Source organism: Alternaria hordeiaustralica (assembly GCF_023758085.1).
Source record: "Alternaria hordeiaustralica strain BMP 2776 chromosome Unknown scaffold_8, whole genome shotgun sequence".
Taxonomy (NCBI): Eukaryota; Fungi; Ascomycota; class Dothideomycetes; order Pleosporales; family Pleosporaceae; genus Alternaria; species Alternaria hordeiaustralica.
The window spans coordinates 631,499-648,071 of NW_026056780.1; the positions used below are offsets into that span (position 1 = coordinate 631,499).

A 16,573-nucleotide genomic window follows, 5' to 3' on the forward strand; every position below is an offset into this window, starting at 1 on the left:
GTAGTGCTAAAAACCTAAGCCTTAGCTTATCTAACACCTGCACCTCTAAATATAAAATTTTAACTTTTTTAGAAATACGTCTTTTTATATACTAGTAATAGACCTTACTCTTTTTAGACTAGTTTACGCTATAGAATTAGTTTGCTAATAAATATAATTATATAATAAAAAGTTTTTTAAAATAAGTAGTATTAAGAAAGTTATTAAAGGTTTAGAGAGGAAGGGTTTAGGATTAGTTAAGGAACAATCTAGAATCGATTCGCTAGCGTGCCATGTCTTGGCATAGCCATGGTCAGATGGACTGCATCCTGGTGAGTCGAGACCTCGGATCTGCGCACGTCATCCGTCCAACGCTACCTACCGTTGCATTCCCGCCTGCCTGCATCCACCCGCTCCATGGCGGCTCATGCACGACCGAAGCCGCCCTGATGGAAACTAGAAGAGACCCCCGATCCTTTCTCTTCTTTATAATCCTGCTGCTGCTCATCAACTCGCCCGAACAGCAACAGCCAACCTTCAATGCGCGCACCCGTTACCGAGAGCTCATCGAGCGCGAATACTACCAACTCGATATCCTTAATCGGACGCGATACGGCGATTTCAACCCAAGGAAGGACAGGTGGCTCAATGTCACTGGGCTGCGGGATGAGGATGGCTTTGCGTGGGACTTGCTGGACCCAGTGAGGCAGAAGGCAAAGGCGCAGTCTGAGCGACTACTGGGAGATGGGTGGAAGGGCATGCTGGATGGACCGCTGCAGGAGGGGGAAGCTGGCATGCCGGTATACAAGAACCTGTCTGGTTACGTGCAAGGAGAATGGACGCGCTCGCCTCTGAGCCGCATACGGCATCCCAGCGATATGGGCAACGCCTCAGCCATACCCGACGATCCCTTTGGAAACATGGCGGTATACGACAGGAACCTGACTGGTGCAGGTGGACCGTTGCGGATACACGTCACAGAGCTGGAAGACAGGATGCGGAGGAATGCGAACAAGACGATCTCTGAGATCAGCGCGAAAGTGGTCATCGGAGACAAAGACAGCTTTGGAGGAAACTGGTGGGAGTTTGTGGCACACGGTGTTCACTTTATGAAGAGTGGAACTGCTGTTCTGACTACTACGAGTGATCGGTTCGCGGGCATCTTCGCTTTGCCTCATCTGCAGGTTACTCCTTACTTCTACTCGACCTCTCAAGAATTCCTCAACTGGACGATACACGAAGCTATAGACCGGCAAGAGAAGAGAACCTTCCCGAACTGGAACCCCTGGACATCCGCTGCGGAGGGCAACAATGAAGGCATGTTCCAAGGGCACCACTGCGAGTTCGTCTTGTATCTTCAAGAGTTTCCAAGTCAATCCAACGTCGACATGGACTGGCTCGAGCACGAGCTCCGCTTTCCTACTGGCGCTCCTATCCCACACGATATCCCTCACGCCATGTCCATGGTGGGCTTCTCTCCAGATTGTGGTTTCGTGATTGAGTCAAAGGGTCCTCCAGATTTCCCCCCATCAGAAGCCATGCACCTGGTTGGATCCAAGACAGAAGATTTCAATGTGCGCGCGAGACACGGCATCCTCGCTTTTGCCATCAGTCTTGCGTTCCAACTTTCCTTCACTCTTAAGCAGATGAAAGAGACCGCAACGCCGTCCATGCGCAGCCGGGTCAGCTTCTATACAATTGCTATGATGGCCCTTGGAGATGGCTTCACATTCTTGATTCTCATCTTCATGTACTTCTTCCTCGGTACGGCACAGTTGGCGCTGTACAGCATCGCGTTCATAGCGCTTTTCTCTGTACTGACCCATCTTCGCTTCTTGATGGATATCTGGTCTGTGCAAGCAGCGGAGAGAGCCCGTCAAGAGCGACAACGAAGTCCTGCAACTACTACTGCGACCCCAACTCCGGCTCCTGAGCCTGCAGCTCCAACTCCGCCCACCGATGGCGGTTTACCTTTGCCAGCTACTGCCGCTCGACCGCCACGTCCACCTACTCCCATCATCATCGCACCAGACCAGGACGACCCCGACGAAGACCTCACTCCGAGTCCAAACAATACACCCACTCCAGCTGGCGCTACGACAACGAATGCGAATCCCCGGGCCGAGCTTGGTGCACTGTACAGCCGCTTTTGCCTTATGCTCATCGTTCTGTTCTTTGTAACTATACATTTCGGGACAGCTCGCACGACGTATCGCGCGATTTACTTCGACGTCATCACCTTCATTTACCTCTCATTCTGGGCACCGCAGATCTACCGGAACATCATGCGCAACTGCCGGCGAGCACTGCGCTGGGACTACGTTGTAGGAACGAGCGTGGCCCGCATCGCACCTGTAGCGTACTTTTACATGAAAGAAGACAACGTACTGTTTTCAAGAACAGACTGGAGAGCAATGGGTTTCCTGGCCGGGTGGGTGTGGTTTCAGGTGGTAGTGTTGGTGAGCCAGGAGATGTTAGGTCCACGCTTCTTCATCAGAGACGGATGGGCACCCCCCGCATACGACTACCACCCCGTTCTGCGCGAAGACGAAGAAGGCGCAACAATGCCCCTCAACATCACAACATCAACAGACTCACCCACCACAATCGACGCCTCTGCCCCCGACGGCGAATCCTCCAAAGCCTCAGGTGAATCCAAATCGAAAGGCAAAAAAGTATTCGACTGCAGTATCTGCGCCAACGACATCGAAGTCCCTGTCATACCCGCAGGCGCTGATGAGAGCAGCGTGGCTGGCATGGGCGGGACGAGTATGATTCTACAGCGAAGGCAGTACATGGTCACGCCTTGTCGGCACATATTCCACACTGGGTGTCTGGAAGGGTGGATGCGATATCGACTTATGTGTCCGAATTGCAGAGAGAGCCTACCGCCGTTGTAGGCTAGATAGAGTGAATTGGATACAGTAATATTCTTCACATTTTGCATCAGCATCATCAGGAGAGGATCTTGGGATCAGCATGCAGACCTGATGATGTAGGTGACGCATGTCTCACTGTCCGCGTAAACAAGTGGATCTTATACCTTTTAGTGCGAATGCCAGCTCCACTTTCCGCAGTGGCTGCAGCAGCGCAACGGTAACTGCCACAAGCTCCAGGGGTTTGCACGTGGTTCCATGCCAGCGCGCAGTCGCCAAAATGCGACAAGTAAAACTAGATACATCCTACATTCACATCGCCACTTTCTACGTCAATTCAGTGTATGTCAGTGACTCCAAGGTGCGCGGCAGTTATTATTAGCACGTCTACGCCACAGATCGCCGCTTAGACGCTAGGTTGTAGGGTACAGCATCCTTTACCGGTTCCACAGCTGGGGCTGAGTTGCGCATCACTCGCTTTCTGAGCCCCGGTCGGCCTCTGCATACGCAAACTTGTGGCAAAGAGTTGTAGAGCCTTTAGCTTAAATTTCTAGACTTCTAGTTTGTAGAGCTCTAGCTTTTAGACTTCTAGTATTCTAACCCTAAGACTAGGCTATACTAATCTACCTATTCTAACTTAGTAATTCTATTCTACCTTATAACTACTATGTTATCTTAGTAAAAGCAAGCTATCTTAAGCTTATAATTAGTGTAAGTACAAATAAATAGGCGCTCTTAGTTGTTAAACTTATAGGCAAGAGGCTCTAGTTTAGCGTTATTAATATAGTTCTAGTAAGTAAGATAAATATAGCTCTATTTTATTAGCAAAAGCTATAAAATAAAAGTATTAAGCTATTCTACAACGTAAAGACTTAGGTCTTCTTAAGATATAAGCTTTATAAGAAAGAGCATAACCTTAGTAAATAAAAAAGGCATAGTAGCTTAGTAATAGTAGCAGCAGTAGCTTAGCTATAGTAGTATATTTAAAGTTTTATAAGATAAGACTAGAGAGGCTAGTAATTAAGTCTTTTTAAGTATAGATTAAGGCTAGGTAGCTAAAGACAAAGTTTACTAAGATATGTCCTTATCTAATAGGCTTCTATGCACGTAATCTCTATAGACTATAGAAAGAGCAAGCTTTAGGCGACCGCAACTCTTAGCCTCTCGTTTCCTACATTCGCTTCGTTGCTGCGTTGTGTGCTGGCGTTGGTGCATATAACAGCGGGTGCCTGAGTTTTCTGAATTAACCTGTTCTTCTCGTTCCTCTTTCGTGTTTCCGAGACGCCGAAGGAACCCCTGGACTTACACAAGGCTTGCGCGAGGCTTGTTCCGGAGACGACGAGTCGTCGCACGCCCCCCAGCTTAAGCAAGGCCAAACCCTTCGTCTACCCCACAACTTCATTGTTCGACAGAGTCGACCTCACCTGTATTGCGCCCTTGCACACGACGTACCCCCGCTACTCTTGCGCATCGAGTTGTGCACCTTCGCGCCTTCCTAATACCACAAGTGCCTGCCCATCATGGCGGCCAACGACTACTACGGCAACACCCAAGGGCAGTCGCATGACAGGAACGATGGGCCTCTGCCACCGATACCCAGCAACCACACCCAGCATTCCATCTCGCCCGTCAGCACGCCCTTTGGCGACCGGCCCTACCCAACCCAAACCGCAAGCAGTGGAGCCCTCGGCGGCTATCCCATCGATACATCGTATTCCAATACCTCGTACCAACCTCCCACACAATATAGCTCGACGGCACACATCAACGACCCGTACGCGCGGCAACCAGACCCGTTTGCCGACCAGAACGCAATACCGCTTCAGAACCAACCGAAGATGGATGGCAGCAGTCCGACGCGGTATAATGGCGACCCAGAGTACTACGGCATGGGCGTAGAACCGAGGCGGAGAAAGAGTAAAAAGAAGAAAGGCATGTTTAGTGGACGGGTGACGTGGGTTGTGTATATTCTTACGGCGGTGCAAGTCGGTGTATTCGTGGGAGAACTGATCAAGAATGGTACGTCTGGCATCTGTCAGAGTATAGAAACAGACTAACAACCTCCAGGCATGTTAACAGGCAGCCCCATCCAAACGAAACCCAACTTCAACATCATGATCGGCCCCTCGCCCTACGTCCTCATCAACATGGGCGCGCGCTTCACACCCTGCATGCACAACATCAAGCGCGTCATCGAAGCGCAACCTGGCCCCGTCGTAGACTGGCCCTGCCCCAACACGACGACCCTCACAGACAACAAATGCACCCTCGCCGAACTCTGCGGCATGGGCAGCGGCGTCCCCGACCAAACCTCCGTCACAGACTTCAAAGACCGCAGCCACGAACCCAACCAATGGTGGCGCTTCATCACACCTATTTTCCTACACGCAGGACTCATTCACATCGGCTTCAACATGCTCCTCCAGTGGACTCTAGGCCGCGACATGGAAAAGGAAATCGGCCCCCTCCGCTTCGCACTCGTATACTTCTCCGCTGGCATCTTCGGTTTCGTGCTCGGCGGCAACTACGCCCCCGACGGCATTACCTCCGTCGGTGCATCTGGATCCCTCTTCGGCGTCCTCGCACTCACCATGCTGGATTTACTGTACAATTGGTCTACACGCCGCAGCCCCGTCAAAGACCTCCTCTTCCTCCTCCTCGACATGGCCATCGCTTTCGTCATCGGTCTACTCCCCGGCCTGGACAATTTCTCCCACATCGGCGGGTTCCTCATGGGCATCGTACTAGGTATCTGTATCATCCACTCTCCCGAATCGCTGCGCGCACGCACGGGCCAGAGTGAACCCCCGTATGCGACTGTAGATACGGCACCGCTAGCCCATTCTGCGTCGATTGGCGCGGACGGAGATGAGGGCAGTAAACCTAAAACCAGCAATAGCAAGATTACGGCGTTTGCGAAGCAGCCCGTGGGCTTCTTCAAGGGGAGGAAGCCGCTCTGGTGGGCGTGGTGGCTTGTCCGTGCGGGCGGCCTGGTAGCGGTGTTTATCGGATTTATCCTCCTGTTGAGAAACTTTTATGAGTGGCGGAATACGTGTAGTTGGTGTAAGCATTTGAGCTGTTTGGTAAGTTCTATGCCCCGTTCTATCCATGTCCCATCTTGGGTTGTATCTGGCAAAAGATATGGTTTGCTAACGACATTCTTCCCAACAGCCTATTACCACAAATGGAGTCTCATGGTGCGACATGGGAAGCCTCAATCTTACGACGACGGACGCGCCGAGTAAGCGGAGTTTGAATCCAAGTCATTTGCCTAATATGATGGCGGAGATGGCGGTGGGTCGGATTATGTAGATGCGGGAGTGGGTTAGCTGAGATAAAGATGAGATGTGAATTGTGTGGTTTACAATCAACGGCCTCTTGCATCCAGGAATAGCGAGAGTTTAGTTACCAAGTATTCAACTTTCATGTCAACCAAGAAAAAAGCTGAACAGGCCTGCAGCCTACATTAACGTGAAATCATACAAGATAGGTGGCCTGGTGTCGATGTAGACTCCCGGCCTGTTTAGGTTATTTCTTGTATGAGGTGCTTTGGAAAACTGCATTTTTGTGTTGTCAAGTTGGGTACATTTTTCTCTACATATCATCATGATTGATCGACCCGGGAGAGCACAGTAAAGCACTCCGATTAGGGGAAATGAAAACTAGTGCCACCGTGATATTGCCATGTGCAATTCACCAGATACCGACTGGTCCCTGAGGCAATCAATCTCCTCCTAGGGTTTTTGTCACCAAAGCCACATACACAAACTCCATCCCATCCCTACCGCACCACCATCACCTCACTTCACCACCGCGATCCCCCGCCCATGCCCCCAATCGTCACACCCTGCCTAACCGGTTCCTTCCAATCCGGGGGCGTCGTAACCTCATACTGGAGATAGCTCGCAACCGGCGGCTTGTACAGCTCCATATGGCCCGTCTCCGAGTTCTGTATCATAACAGAACGCGTATTAAGGTGATCAGGCCGAATCTTCTCATTGACACCCAGGAAGCCTCCAGACATGCGGTCGAGGAAGTTGTTGAAGTTGTCCGTCTGGTTGATGTTGCAACGGGCTCCGCGCGACTCGCAGTGCGCCATTAGCGCGGTGGCGGACTTGAAGTATTTGAGGCACTTTGGGCATTTCATGCGGGTTATGCGATGGTCGCCGAGAATGTGCGTGTGGAGGTCGCTGGATATGGGGAAAGACTGTCTGGGGAAGGGTTAGCGAGGGAAGAGGACTAAGGATGGCATGATGGACTTACTCGCAGATGAAGGGACAGTAGTACTTGTTGACGATGGGGTCCCAGAAGCGCTCGGGATTCCAGTCGTCGCTCATGGGATCCCAGAACCGAAAGCTGAAGATGTTGCGACCGTGTTCCTTTTCCATGATCTCGTCGTGGGCGGAGATGGAGAAGTCGCTGGGAGGGGCCTTGGGCTTGGCGTTGGGGAATAGTACTGAGCTCGTTGTCTTGCCCTTGCGAGAGCCCCAGATCTTGGTCTGGCGACTGGAGGACTGGGTGTTTGAGCTCTGAGCCGCGGAATCGCCATGTGCAGAAGAGCAACTTTGGCCTTGATGAGAGTGTCCGAGATGAGAACTAGTACGTGCAGGATAGCCAGTGACGACAGGAGATCCGACGGCTGTTGAACAATCGGAGTCATTGTCGACATCTCCGTTAAGAGAGATTCCACTCATCATCGGTGCGATTGCCGCGTCCACGTCCGGAATGGATTTGGCTTGAGAGGGAAGAGGAGGATACCGGCCGTAGAAGACTGGAACATCCTCGTGTTCGGGTTTATCGGGCTTGATCGCCTCGTACTTGACCTCTTCGATCTCATGCTCGGCGCCGAAATGATCATCAGTGAGGTCGACTCCAGTCGGATCATCATTGTCAATGGCTGCCTCGTACTTGGATGTCTTCTGCAGAAAACGAAGGTATTGCTCGCCGCCGTCCAACAAATCCGCAATCAAATGTTTGTGGACGATATGGCCTTGGAACTGCTGTGCTGGAATGACGTCGCAGTGGCCGAACTCAAGATGCTCGATGAAGAGGCATGCGCGGTAGAACGACTTCTGGCAGCCGATGCAGGTGAGCTTCTGGTCGACTCTGTGGTTGAGCTCGATGTGGCGCTTCAGGCCTGACTTGCTCTTGAACTCGTCACCGCAGACACGGCATGCCAGGTTGTGCTCTTCTGGACGCGTGATCTTGTGCATGGCGTAGTCCTCGAAGGTATCGAAGTCTTCGTCACACTTGTGACAGTACTCGTGTTCATCAGTGTTCTTCTTATGATTCTTCATGATCTTCTCCGTCTCGAAAGACATGTTGCAGTCTTTGTAAGTACACTTGACGCGTCGGATTGGCTCAAGTGTGGCTGGCATCTTGGCTTCGTGGTCGTGATCGACTCTTGTGAGTTCGTGGGGGTGGTTCTTGGAGGTACGAGCTTGACTCGTTTCTACTATGTGCGAAGTCAGTCTCAAGGCAAGCAAAGACCGCGGTATTGAAGCTGCGCTCACCTGCGCGTGCGGACAAACTAGGTTGTCGCCTTGGGTACGCTTGTTTGATTGGCAGCCCTGGTTGTATAGTAGTACCAGTAAAGGTGACGTATGTGCGCAGCCGTCAAAGCTTCTCTCCTGTCAGGACGAGCAGCGTGCCGCGAGATACCAGTAGGGAATTGTCTGTTGACTAAGTGTTTTTCCCAGGAGTGAGAGACGTTTGTATGGATCGACCGTGTGCTGAAGGAAGAGATTGGTCGTGGTGGACGCAGAAAAGATGGTGGTGTTGAAGGGTTGGATTCTTGTAGCTCGAGGTGTTTATGTAGCTAGGGTAAGGCTAGCGGGGTGAGGATGAGTTAGGCAGGCATGGCAGGTGAGGGAGATTATGGGCAAGAGCGGTGGGTTTGCGCTCTCACCTAGGAAGCTGCACCATAGATCAACAACAACCCCACCATGAACAACAAGCACGGATCCCACGGCAAGAATCGCAGCACTTCAAACACGACACGATACTCGAACAGAACAAGTATTGACACAAAGAACCACAATTACAAGAGACTATACTTGGCATGGATCACATCTTTGGTTGCTATTACAGTGCGACTAAAATCGCGAGTATGGTAGCCTAGAAGTCTGTCAGTAACCGTCGAGGATACATGCACTATCACATACCATTTGCCCCTCAGCGTGATCTTGGCCCACTCGCCCTTGTCATCCGTCTCCTTCTCTACTTTGGTGCTGAAGGAAATGGCACTCATGATGCCGTCACCGAACTTCTCGTGCATAACCGCCTTGTACGCCTGTCCGTAGTTCTGTACAATCTCGTATAGGCGGTAGATGGTCGGGTCCTTTGGTGGCATGTCGAGCGTGCTGCCTCGGTTAGGGAAGCCTCCAAGCGATTCGATCAGCCCAGCGTCAATCTCTAGAATTTCAGACAGCTTCTTGATGTCCTCGGCGGATGCCATGGCTTGACCGTAAAAGAGAGCGGCAATTGCTACTTCATCGCGTCCGACGTGCTTTGCGATAGCTTCGAAAGAGAGGTTCTTCTTCTTCTTTGCTTCGAAGAGGGTCGGGGAGGAGGGAGGCAGACGAGGGATGAGTTCTTCCTATGCGATTGTTAGCGTCGCCCGACAAAGATTCGTTCTCTCCTTACGTTCAAAGTAGCAATTGGGTGTTGCGTCATGGCGATGGGCGTGGAGTGGAAGCAACGGGTAGCTGCGAGAGGGACAGCAGGTCGTACAGATCCAAATGCGCGAGTTGCCAACCTAGCAGAAAGCGCAAGACGAGATGAGAAAGCCATTGCGAAAGATATAGGAAATTGAGGAGACGGCTATGTCAACGATGTTGTGTAACGACGTGGGCAGATAAGAAGAGGAGCTCTCCAGCTACCGAACCGCTCTCAAGCAGCCGATGATACAAGGGTACGTCATCCATGTGCGTCTGCCGCATCTCCATGCGGCCCACAAGTTGTGTGGACTCTTGAGCGGGCGCTTTGTACCATCTAGGAAAGCTCTATTACAGTTCTCTTTGGTGTTCGCAATGCGATATCGTGGTTGAACTGCTACCACCACATGTCGCGCAGCATGGCGAAGCTGTCAAAAGAGGGGGAAGCTCCGTACATGGTGGGGTACTCCAGGGCTATGAGGGGCTGCATCCTGGATCCTAGTGCCGGTACGCGCCTGGCCAGCAGAGACGGAAATCAGGGTGCGCACACTTCATTGGTGTCTGTTTCACATGTTCAGCTCGCACGCTCGGGCTTCCCTGCATTGGATGTGCGTGGTCCGTCGCGCTGAGATGATGACGCGGGGTCAATTCGGCCTCAAGCTCCAACTCTGAAGCTCCAGCACACCCCGTCCACTTTACATCCTTCGCGCTGAGTGGCAAACAACCAGAAGCCTCAGTCCGGCACAATGTCTCGCCGAGACGATGATCTGGCATATGGCGACTACCATGGGCAGGAGGGCGACGAGGGAGATCGCGGCCTTATAGGCGACATGGGTCGGCGTTTTGGCTTTGGCAAAAAAGAGGTCAGTACATTTCTTTGAAACGCCATGCGGTCATTGTACGCTCCCTGTGTATCGCGTCGTTGAGGAAGTGGAATTGCCCCACTACCCGACAGTCATAGCGCCGGGCTGCCTCGTCATTCACTGTCTTCGCGTATCTTGCGTTCCTATTCTACACCGCCTAGCTTGCTGCAGGGACAGGACGCGTATCTAGAAGCTTGTCTTGGATCTACAAATTCCTAACCTTAGCACCACAGAACAACCAGCCCGCCTCTTCATCCTCCAACCAGGGCAGCGGCGGTATGTCGTTCTTCAAGAAGATCCACGACCCTCTCCACGGCTTCGTTTCCGACCTCAAGGATGCCATATCCGGCGATGATAACGCACAAAAGCCCCCGCCGGGCACATTTCAACAGCAGGGCCAGCAGGGCCAACAGGGCGGGCAGCCACAGCCTGGGCAAGAGTACCATCAACAACACCGCTTCTTGAGCTTCGCGCCTGAACGACATGGCAACGAGACCAAGTGGTATGTTGACGGCTGCAGGTAAGTTTTGAGCGGCCAATTAAATATCTGAGTTGGCAATTGACATCCGTAGCTACATGTATGCTGTCTCCATAGCTTTGGAGCGCGCTAAAGAGTCGATCTGGATCCTCGACTGGTGGCTCTCTCCCGAGCTGTATCTTCGCCGACCGCCCGCCAAGAACCAGCAGTACCGGGTCGACCGATTGCTGCATGCGGCAGCAGAACGCGGTGTCAAGGTCAACATCATCGTGTACAAGGAGGTCACGCAAGCTCTGACTCGTAAGTTTTTGAATCCAACATTACCAGACTATCTTCATTCTCTTTTACCGAGTTCGACGGATAGGTTTACCAAAGGCCTTACGCGGGTCGGCCTAGATGTTATATTCAAAAGTCTTGAAGAGTGGGAAAAGACAGATCCGCTGATTGCCCCTCCTATTACAGTCTCCTCGTCGCATACCAAACACCACTTGGAGGACCTCCACCCCAACATTGGTGTCTTCCGACACCCCGACCATTTGCCAGATGCGGCGGTACTGCAGTCATCCTTCTTTGCGTCGATGAAGAACATGTCCTTCACACCTGCAAAGCTTGCCCAGCTTCCTGGAGACGGTTTAAAGGCGATCTATGGTGCTCACGAGGGTACTGTCATGTACTGGGCTCATCACGAGAAGCTTTGCCTGATTGACGGTCATATCGCATTCATGGGAGGATTGGATCTTTGCTACGGTCGTTGGGACACTAACCAGCACGCAATTGCTGACGCGCATCCCGGCAACATCGACCGAATCGTGTTCCCAGGTCAAGACTTCAACAACGCTCGTATGCTAGGTAAGTCATCGTCGTGCTCTAGGGCTGTCAGACGGCAGATAGGCGGTCTCTTCCTACACGAGGCGGTGATGTTTGCTGACACTGAGTAGACTTCCAAGACGTGACCCACTGGGAGAACAACAAACTCGACAGGACCCAAAGCTCTCGCATGGGATGGTCTGATGTAGCGCTGTGTCTCTCCGGTCCTGTAGTACAGGATCTTCGTACTCACTTTGCCCAACGTTGGAACTTCATCTACGACGAGAAGTATTCTCACAAATCTTCCAGATACACCAGGTTACCAGACACCGGCAGCGGAGCTCAACAGGCACCTTCGATGCAACAGCGAGGATTGGAAGGCGAAGAAGAGGGTGAGCGCGGATTTGGTCGTGAAGAGGAGGGTGAGCGAGGGCTGTTTGGACACGGTGCTGGTGGACATCTTCGCCAGAAGATGCAGAGTAAATTTGAGCAGTACGGTGGCCAAGAACATGGACAGTACGGTCAACAACAGTCGCACGCAGAACACAGCTCTCAGAAGGGTGGGGTGGACTGCCAGATTGCCCGCAGTTCGGCCAAATGGAGCCACAACCTAGTCACTACTGAGGTTAGTAGTATGTCTGACTGAGAGGATGAACACTGACAAGTTTGCTAGCATTCCATCCAAAATGCTTACTGTGAGATCATCAAAAACAGCAAGCACTTCATCTACATTGAGAACCAGTTCTTTATCACTGCTACCGGCGATCAACAGAAGCCGATCAAGAACAAGATCGGTGCGGCCATGGTTGAGCGCATTGTTCGTGCTGCACGAAACGGCGAGAAGTACAAGATGATCGTTATGATTCCTGCAGTGCCTGCCTTTGCTGGAGACTTGAAGCTCGACGAGGCATTGGGTACTCGAGCTATCATGGAGTGTAAGTCTGAGTCGGCTCTTCCGTATGTGCTATGCTGACTATGATGTCTTACAGTCCAGTATGACTCCATCAACCGTGGTGGTCACTCCATCTATGAGGAGATCGCTAGAGCTGGATTCAACCCGATGGATTACATCCGCTTCTACAACCTCCGCAGTTACGATCGCATCAACTCCAGCTCGGTCATGAAGGAGGCGGAGCAACGCAGCGGCGTTTCTTACAACCAGGCTCAGGAAGGCTACGATGCAGCGCACGATAACGCACGTGGCTACGAAGCCTACCGCCCACCACCCACCCAGGAGTATGGAGTGTATGAGATGGACGGCTCCGGTCGCCCTCCCTCAGGACACCAGCAGTACGATGCTGGTCCCCAGAGTCAAGGTAGGCCCGATGATTACAACCGCTACCAGCAGGAAGCTGTCAAGATCGGTGGCCGACAAGGCCTTGGCGATGGGCGCTGGGACACCGTCAGCGAGTGCTACATGCTTGGCGGAGAAGACATCCGTCGTGTACCTTGGGAGGGCTCTGCTGAAAATGAGATGGACGCCTTCGTATCTGAGGAGCTATACATCCACAGCAAGCTTCTCATTGCCGACGACCAAATCGTCATCTGCGGTTCAGCCAACCTCAACGACCGCTCCCAGCTCGGCGACCACGACTCCGAGATTGCAATCATCATCCAAGACCCCAAGACCGTCGATTCATACATGGACGGCCGTCCCTACCGCGCATCTGAGTTTGCAGCCAGTCTCCGCAGAGAGCTTTTCAGGAAGCATCTCGGTCTACTCAAGCCCCAGGATATGGAACGCCCAGACGCCAACTACCAACCCATCGGCGTCCCCAACCAATACGACTGGGGCTCCCCCGAAGACCTCCAAGTCGCCGACCCCCTCTCCGACGACTTCCAGGCCCTCTGGAACTGGCGCGCCCACACCAACACGCAAGCCTTTGGCAAAATCTTCCACCCTGTCCCCAGCGACGAAGTCAAGAACTGGAAGCAATACGACGAGTACTACTCGCGTTTCTTCGGCCAGGACCAAAAGGCCAAGGAGAACAAGAAGCCGAGCTTGTACAAGTGGGGTCATGTTGTTGCGGAGAACTTTCCCCAGGGCGAACAGGGTGTCAGGGAGGTTAAGGAGGTGCTGAGCACGATTAAGGGGAATTTGGTGGAGATGCCGCTGCTTTTCTTGAAGGAAGAGGATATTGCGCAGGAGGGGATGGGGTTGAATGCGCTTACTGAGGAACTTTACACTTAGGTTCGTGGAGAGTAACGGTCTACCTAGGTATGCTTTGATCATCAAGTACGATGGAATGACATCTTTGTATCGACTGCGCTGAGGATTTGATGAAAAAAGCTGAGTAGACGAGCATGGTGTTCAAGAAACGTAGTAGCATTGTGCATCATTGACATGATCATGGATCGCATCTAGCCAGCTGCAGACCCTCGTCATATCTTTCCTGCTCGAGGGCGATTAACTATACGACCCCAACACGACCATTGGGATAAGACCAACCTATTGATGACCATAGCCGCGGCCCACCCCTAGCGAGGGCTGATATCATAGTCACTCTTGATACTGTTACACGCTACAGGCACTTCCGCTTCGATCTCTCCCCTTGCAATCTTCTCTTCCTTTGCCTTCCTCTCCTCACGGTACACCCTCATCTCCTCATCGCGCGTATTCTTCGATTTCATAGGGAAGATAATGCCAGGTGGCGGGTTCCACCACTGTCTAGGCACCATCGCATCGAGAGTCAGCTAACGTTTACATATTCAGTTGTGCGGCACGTACTCCTGTGGAACTTTTCTGCCATCGGCGCCTCGGTACTTGTCTTCCGTCTCCTGTTTCCACGGTTTGGTGTCAAGCCAGGCTTTGATCATCTCTGGCGTCATGGGCGCCGCATCGTAGATCTCGTAGTCGCTGATCTGGTCGGGCGGACCGGGGAGGTAGTGGATTTCTCTGTAGACTCCGTCGGTACCGATGGAGCCAATGCAGTGTCCATCTGGATGGATTTTTGTTGACCTCAGCATTGTATTGAATTGTTCTTTTCCAGTCTGGGGTTGCGCAGGTTGAACTACCTCACTACTGGGGTCTTCGACCTGAGCCGAATCCTTTGGCTCGAGTTGATATTGGCTTTGGTTTTCACTTTGAGGTGGTTTCGCTCGAGACGACGGCTGTGACGCTGTTGGTGAGGACATGGTTGTTTCGTTGACGATGGGTGGGTGAGGCGGCTAAAACCTACCAGCAGAACATTACCCTAGTTATAAGCAACGCATGCGATGTTGCCCAGCCGGCTTCTATGTGACGTAGCGTTGCTATAATACGGCACAGCCGCTGTGCAGAACTTTACGACGTTGTGTTACGGTGCTCTCCTATGGAAGAGCTGCTAGCGCTTCAAGAAGGGATATAGTGCGCGGGTACACGGCCAATCATCATACTCACTGCGTCCCTCTGTCTAGGCAGCCCGAGATCAGGCCCTGTATACGATGACACTCTTGTGAGCTAGGCAGACATTGTTCCGTGTTTGAAGTACAATCACCAGCAACCCAGTTAGAGAGGACACTTTGGTGTCTGGTCGTCGATATCATGTCTTCAGCAAATTCGCGTGAAGACGTGACTTCTGATGAATAGAGTGCATAGCGCACCCGTCGTGGTAAGATCCAGCCAGCAGGTCCGGCAGGGTGAACTGTTGATCGCAATGTGTAGGACGCTTTGTGAGAGAATAGCCTGTGAGATGCAGTGGTGATCTTGTCCTATGCGGGACGTGGTATACACTCTTCCTTAGGAAGGCGCTCTATAAAGCATTAACCTCGCCATACGATTTTGAATGTCTCCTACGCACACTCTATTATATCAGATTACCCTCCACTACATCTGTTATACACGCTCCTACATTCGATATGAAGCTCTCGCTCTTCTTATCCGCTAGTGCGACCCTTCTGCTGGCAACAGCAGCCCCAGATGAGCCCGTACGTACCTGAAAACGCTATACCCATGCGATTGAGTACTGAAGGTCCATCCAGTCGCTCGCTGAAGCCATGAGAAGCCTCGAACCAAGTGACGGCATAACTTGGCTTGCAGATGACGGAGTGTTGCGTGGTTTCAACGCTGCCCGTGACACTGTCGTTGACTACGCCCAACTCAACGAGCGTCAAATCGCTGAGTACATCGAGAGATACGACAAGAACCGAAAGAACATGTCAGGCGTGTAAGTAACATGACCTCCTCCGTGTCTGTCCCGTGAACTGGCTAGGCACTAATGTCATACGAAGTGATGGCCGCGCAGTGACGTCCGATGCTCAGCTTTGGGCTGTTCCAGCCGGCGTCGTCGCACGCACGCCGAATGCCAGAACATCCGAGAACCTAAAAGTGCCTAAGACATTAATCGCGAACCGACCAGAATGTGTCGAGGGTTCCATCTGCAACGAGACGCCCGATTGTAATGAGTACAATTGTTTACGATGTGTTCCTGCCGGTTCAACGCCGGGGAAATGCCTGCCACAAGGCTATTGTCCATCCATTCCTTCTCCGAATGGACAATGTACAAACAACCTAGAAGCCTAGGTACCAAGGTGACCTCGGGAGTCGAGACGATATGTCGAATTGCCATTCACAATGTTCTGAGGCTGGGAAAGATACCGGGGTTGAATGCAGCGTGGACGAAGGAAGGCACGTCGTTTGTCATAACTGTAATTGGCGCGTGTGGGTGGGTGGGTGTCCGTGGCATGGCCCACCAATGTGAACGCGGGAGCACCAGTTGCCATAGGGGAAGGCGATGCCCAGTTGGGCTAGTGGCTTGGCGCTGCGTCTTGTGATGTCATCTCAGAGCTCCTTTTCTCCTACTTGGCCAACCGGCATATCACCGACTCCACTTTGTACTGTGTTCCGTATCACGACACTCAGCATCAGTCACAGAGGCAATGCAAATCTCGAGGCTCAAGATCTGTCACTGAGGAGCATGCGTGGTGGTATGAAGG

The 16,573-nt window shown here is 52.2% G+C and overlaps 6 protein-coding genes across 6 annotated transcripts; 4 read left to right on the forward strand and 2 right to left on the reverse strand.

Moving 5' to 3' along the window:
• Positions 1 to 428: 428 nt before the first annotated feature.
• J4E84_005067 (uncharacterized protein) lies at positions 429 to 2,879 on the forward strand (the record flags this gene model as incomplete). Its single annotated transcript, XM_049387667.1, has 1 exon — positions 429 to 2,879. The coding sequence occupies one exon, from the start codon at positions 429 to 431 to the stop codon at positions 2,877 to 2,879; it is 2,451 nt and encodes an 816-aa protein (XP_049244645.1).
• Positions 2,880 to 4,375: 1,496 nt separating this feature from the next.
• On the forward strand, positions 4,376 to 6,100 carry J4E84_005068 (uncharacterized protein; the record flags this gene model as incomplete). Its single annotated transcript, XM_049387668.1, has 3 exons — positions 4,376 to 4,874; positions 4,923 to 5,918; positions 6,027 to 6,100. 3 exons carry the CDS (start codon positions 4,376 to 4,378, stop codon positions 6,098 to 6,100), a joined length of 1,569 nt encoding a protein of 522 aa, XP_049244646.1.
• Positions 6,101 to 6,660: 560 nt separating this feature from the next.
• J4E84_005069 (uncharacterized protein) lies at positions 6,661 to 9,530 on the reverse strand (the record flags this gene model as incomplete). The annotated part of the gene is made up of 6 exons (XM_049387669.1): positions 6,661 to 7,066; positions 7,119 to 8,310; positions 8,369 to 8,385; positions 8,952 to 8,972; positions 9,020 to 9,453; positions 9,501 to 9,530. 6 exons carry the CDS (start codon positions 9,528 to 9,530, stop codon positions 6,661 to 6,663), a joined length of 2,100 nt encoding a protein of 699 aa, XP_049244647.1.
• A 727-nt stretch (positions 9,531 to 10,257) lies between these two features.
• J4E84_005070 (uncharacterized protein) lies at positions 10,258 to 13,850 on the forward strand (the record flags this gene model as incomplete). The annotated part of the gene is made up of 6 exons (XM_049387670.1): positions 10,258 to 10,374; positions 10,608 to 10,894; positions 10,947 to 11,701; positions 11,791 to 12,284; positions 12,333 to 12,594; positions 12,649 to 13,850. 6 exons carry the CDS (start codon positions 10,258 to 10,260, stop codon positions 13,848 to 13,850), a joined length of 3,117 nt encoding a protein of 1,038 aa, XP_049244648.1.
• A 287-nt stretch (positions 13,851 to 14,137) lies between these two features.
• On the reverse strand, positions 14,138 to 14,794 carry J4E84_005071 (uncharacterized protein; the record flags this gene model as incomplete). The annotated part of the gene is made up of 2 exons (XM_049387671.1): positions 14,138 to 14,327; positions 14,388 to 14,794. 2 exons carry the CDS (start codon positions 14,792 to 14,794, stop codon positions 14,138 to 14,140), a joined length of 597 nt encoding a protein of 198 aa, XP_049244649.1.
• A 702-nt stretch (positions 14,795 to 15,496) lies between these two features.
• J4E84_005072 (uncharacterized protein) lies at positions 15,497 to 15,808 on the forward strand (the record flags this gene model as incomplete). The annotated part of the gene is made up of 2 exons (XM_049387672.1): positions 15,497 to 15,565; positions 15,620 to 15,808. 2 exons carry the CDS (start codon positions 15,497 to 15,499, stop codon positions 15,806 to 15,808), a joined length of 258 nt encoding a protein of 85 aa, XP_049244650.1.
• Positions 15,809 to 16,573: the final 765 nt, after the last annotated feature.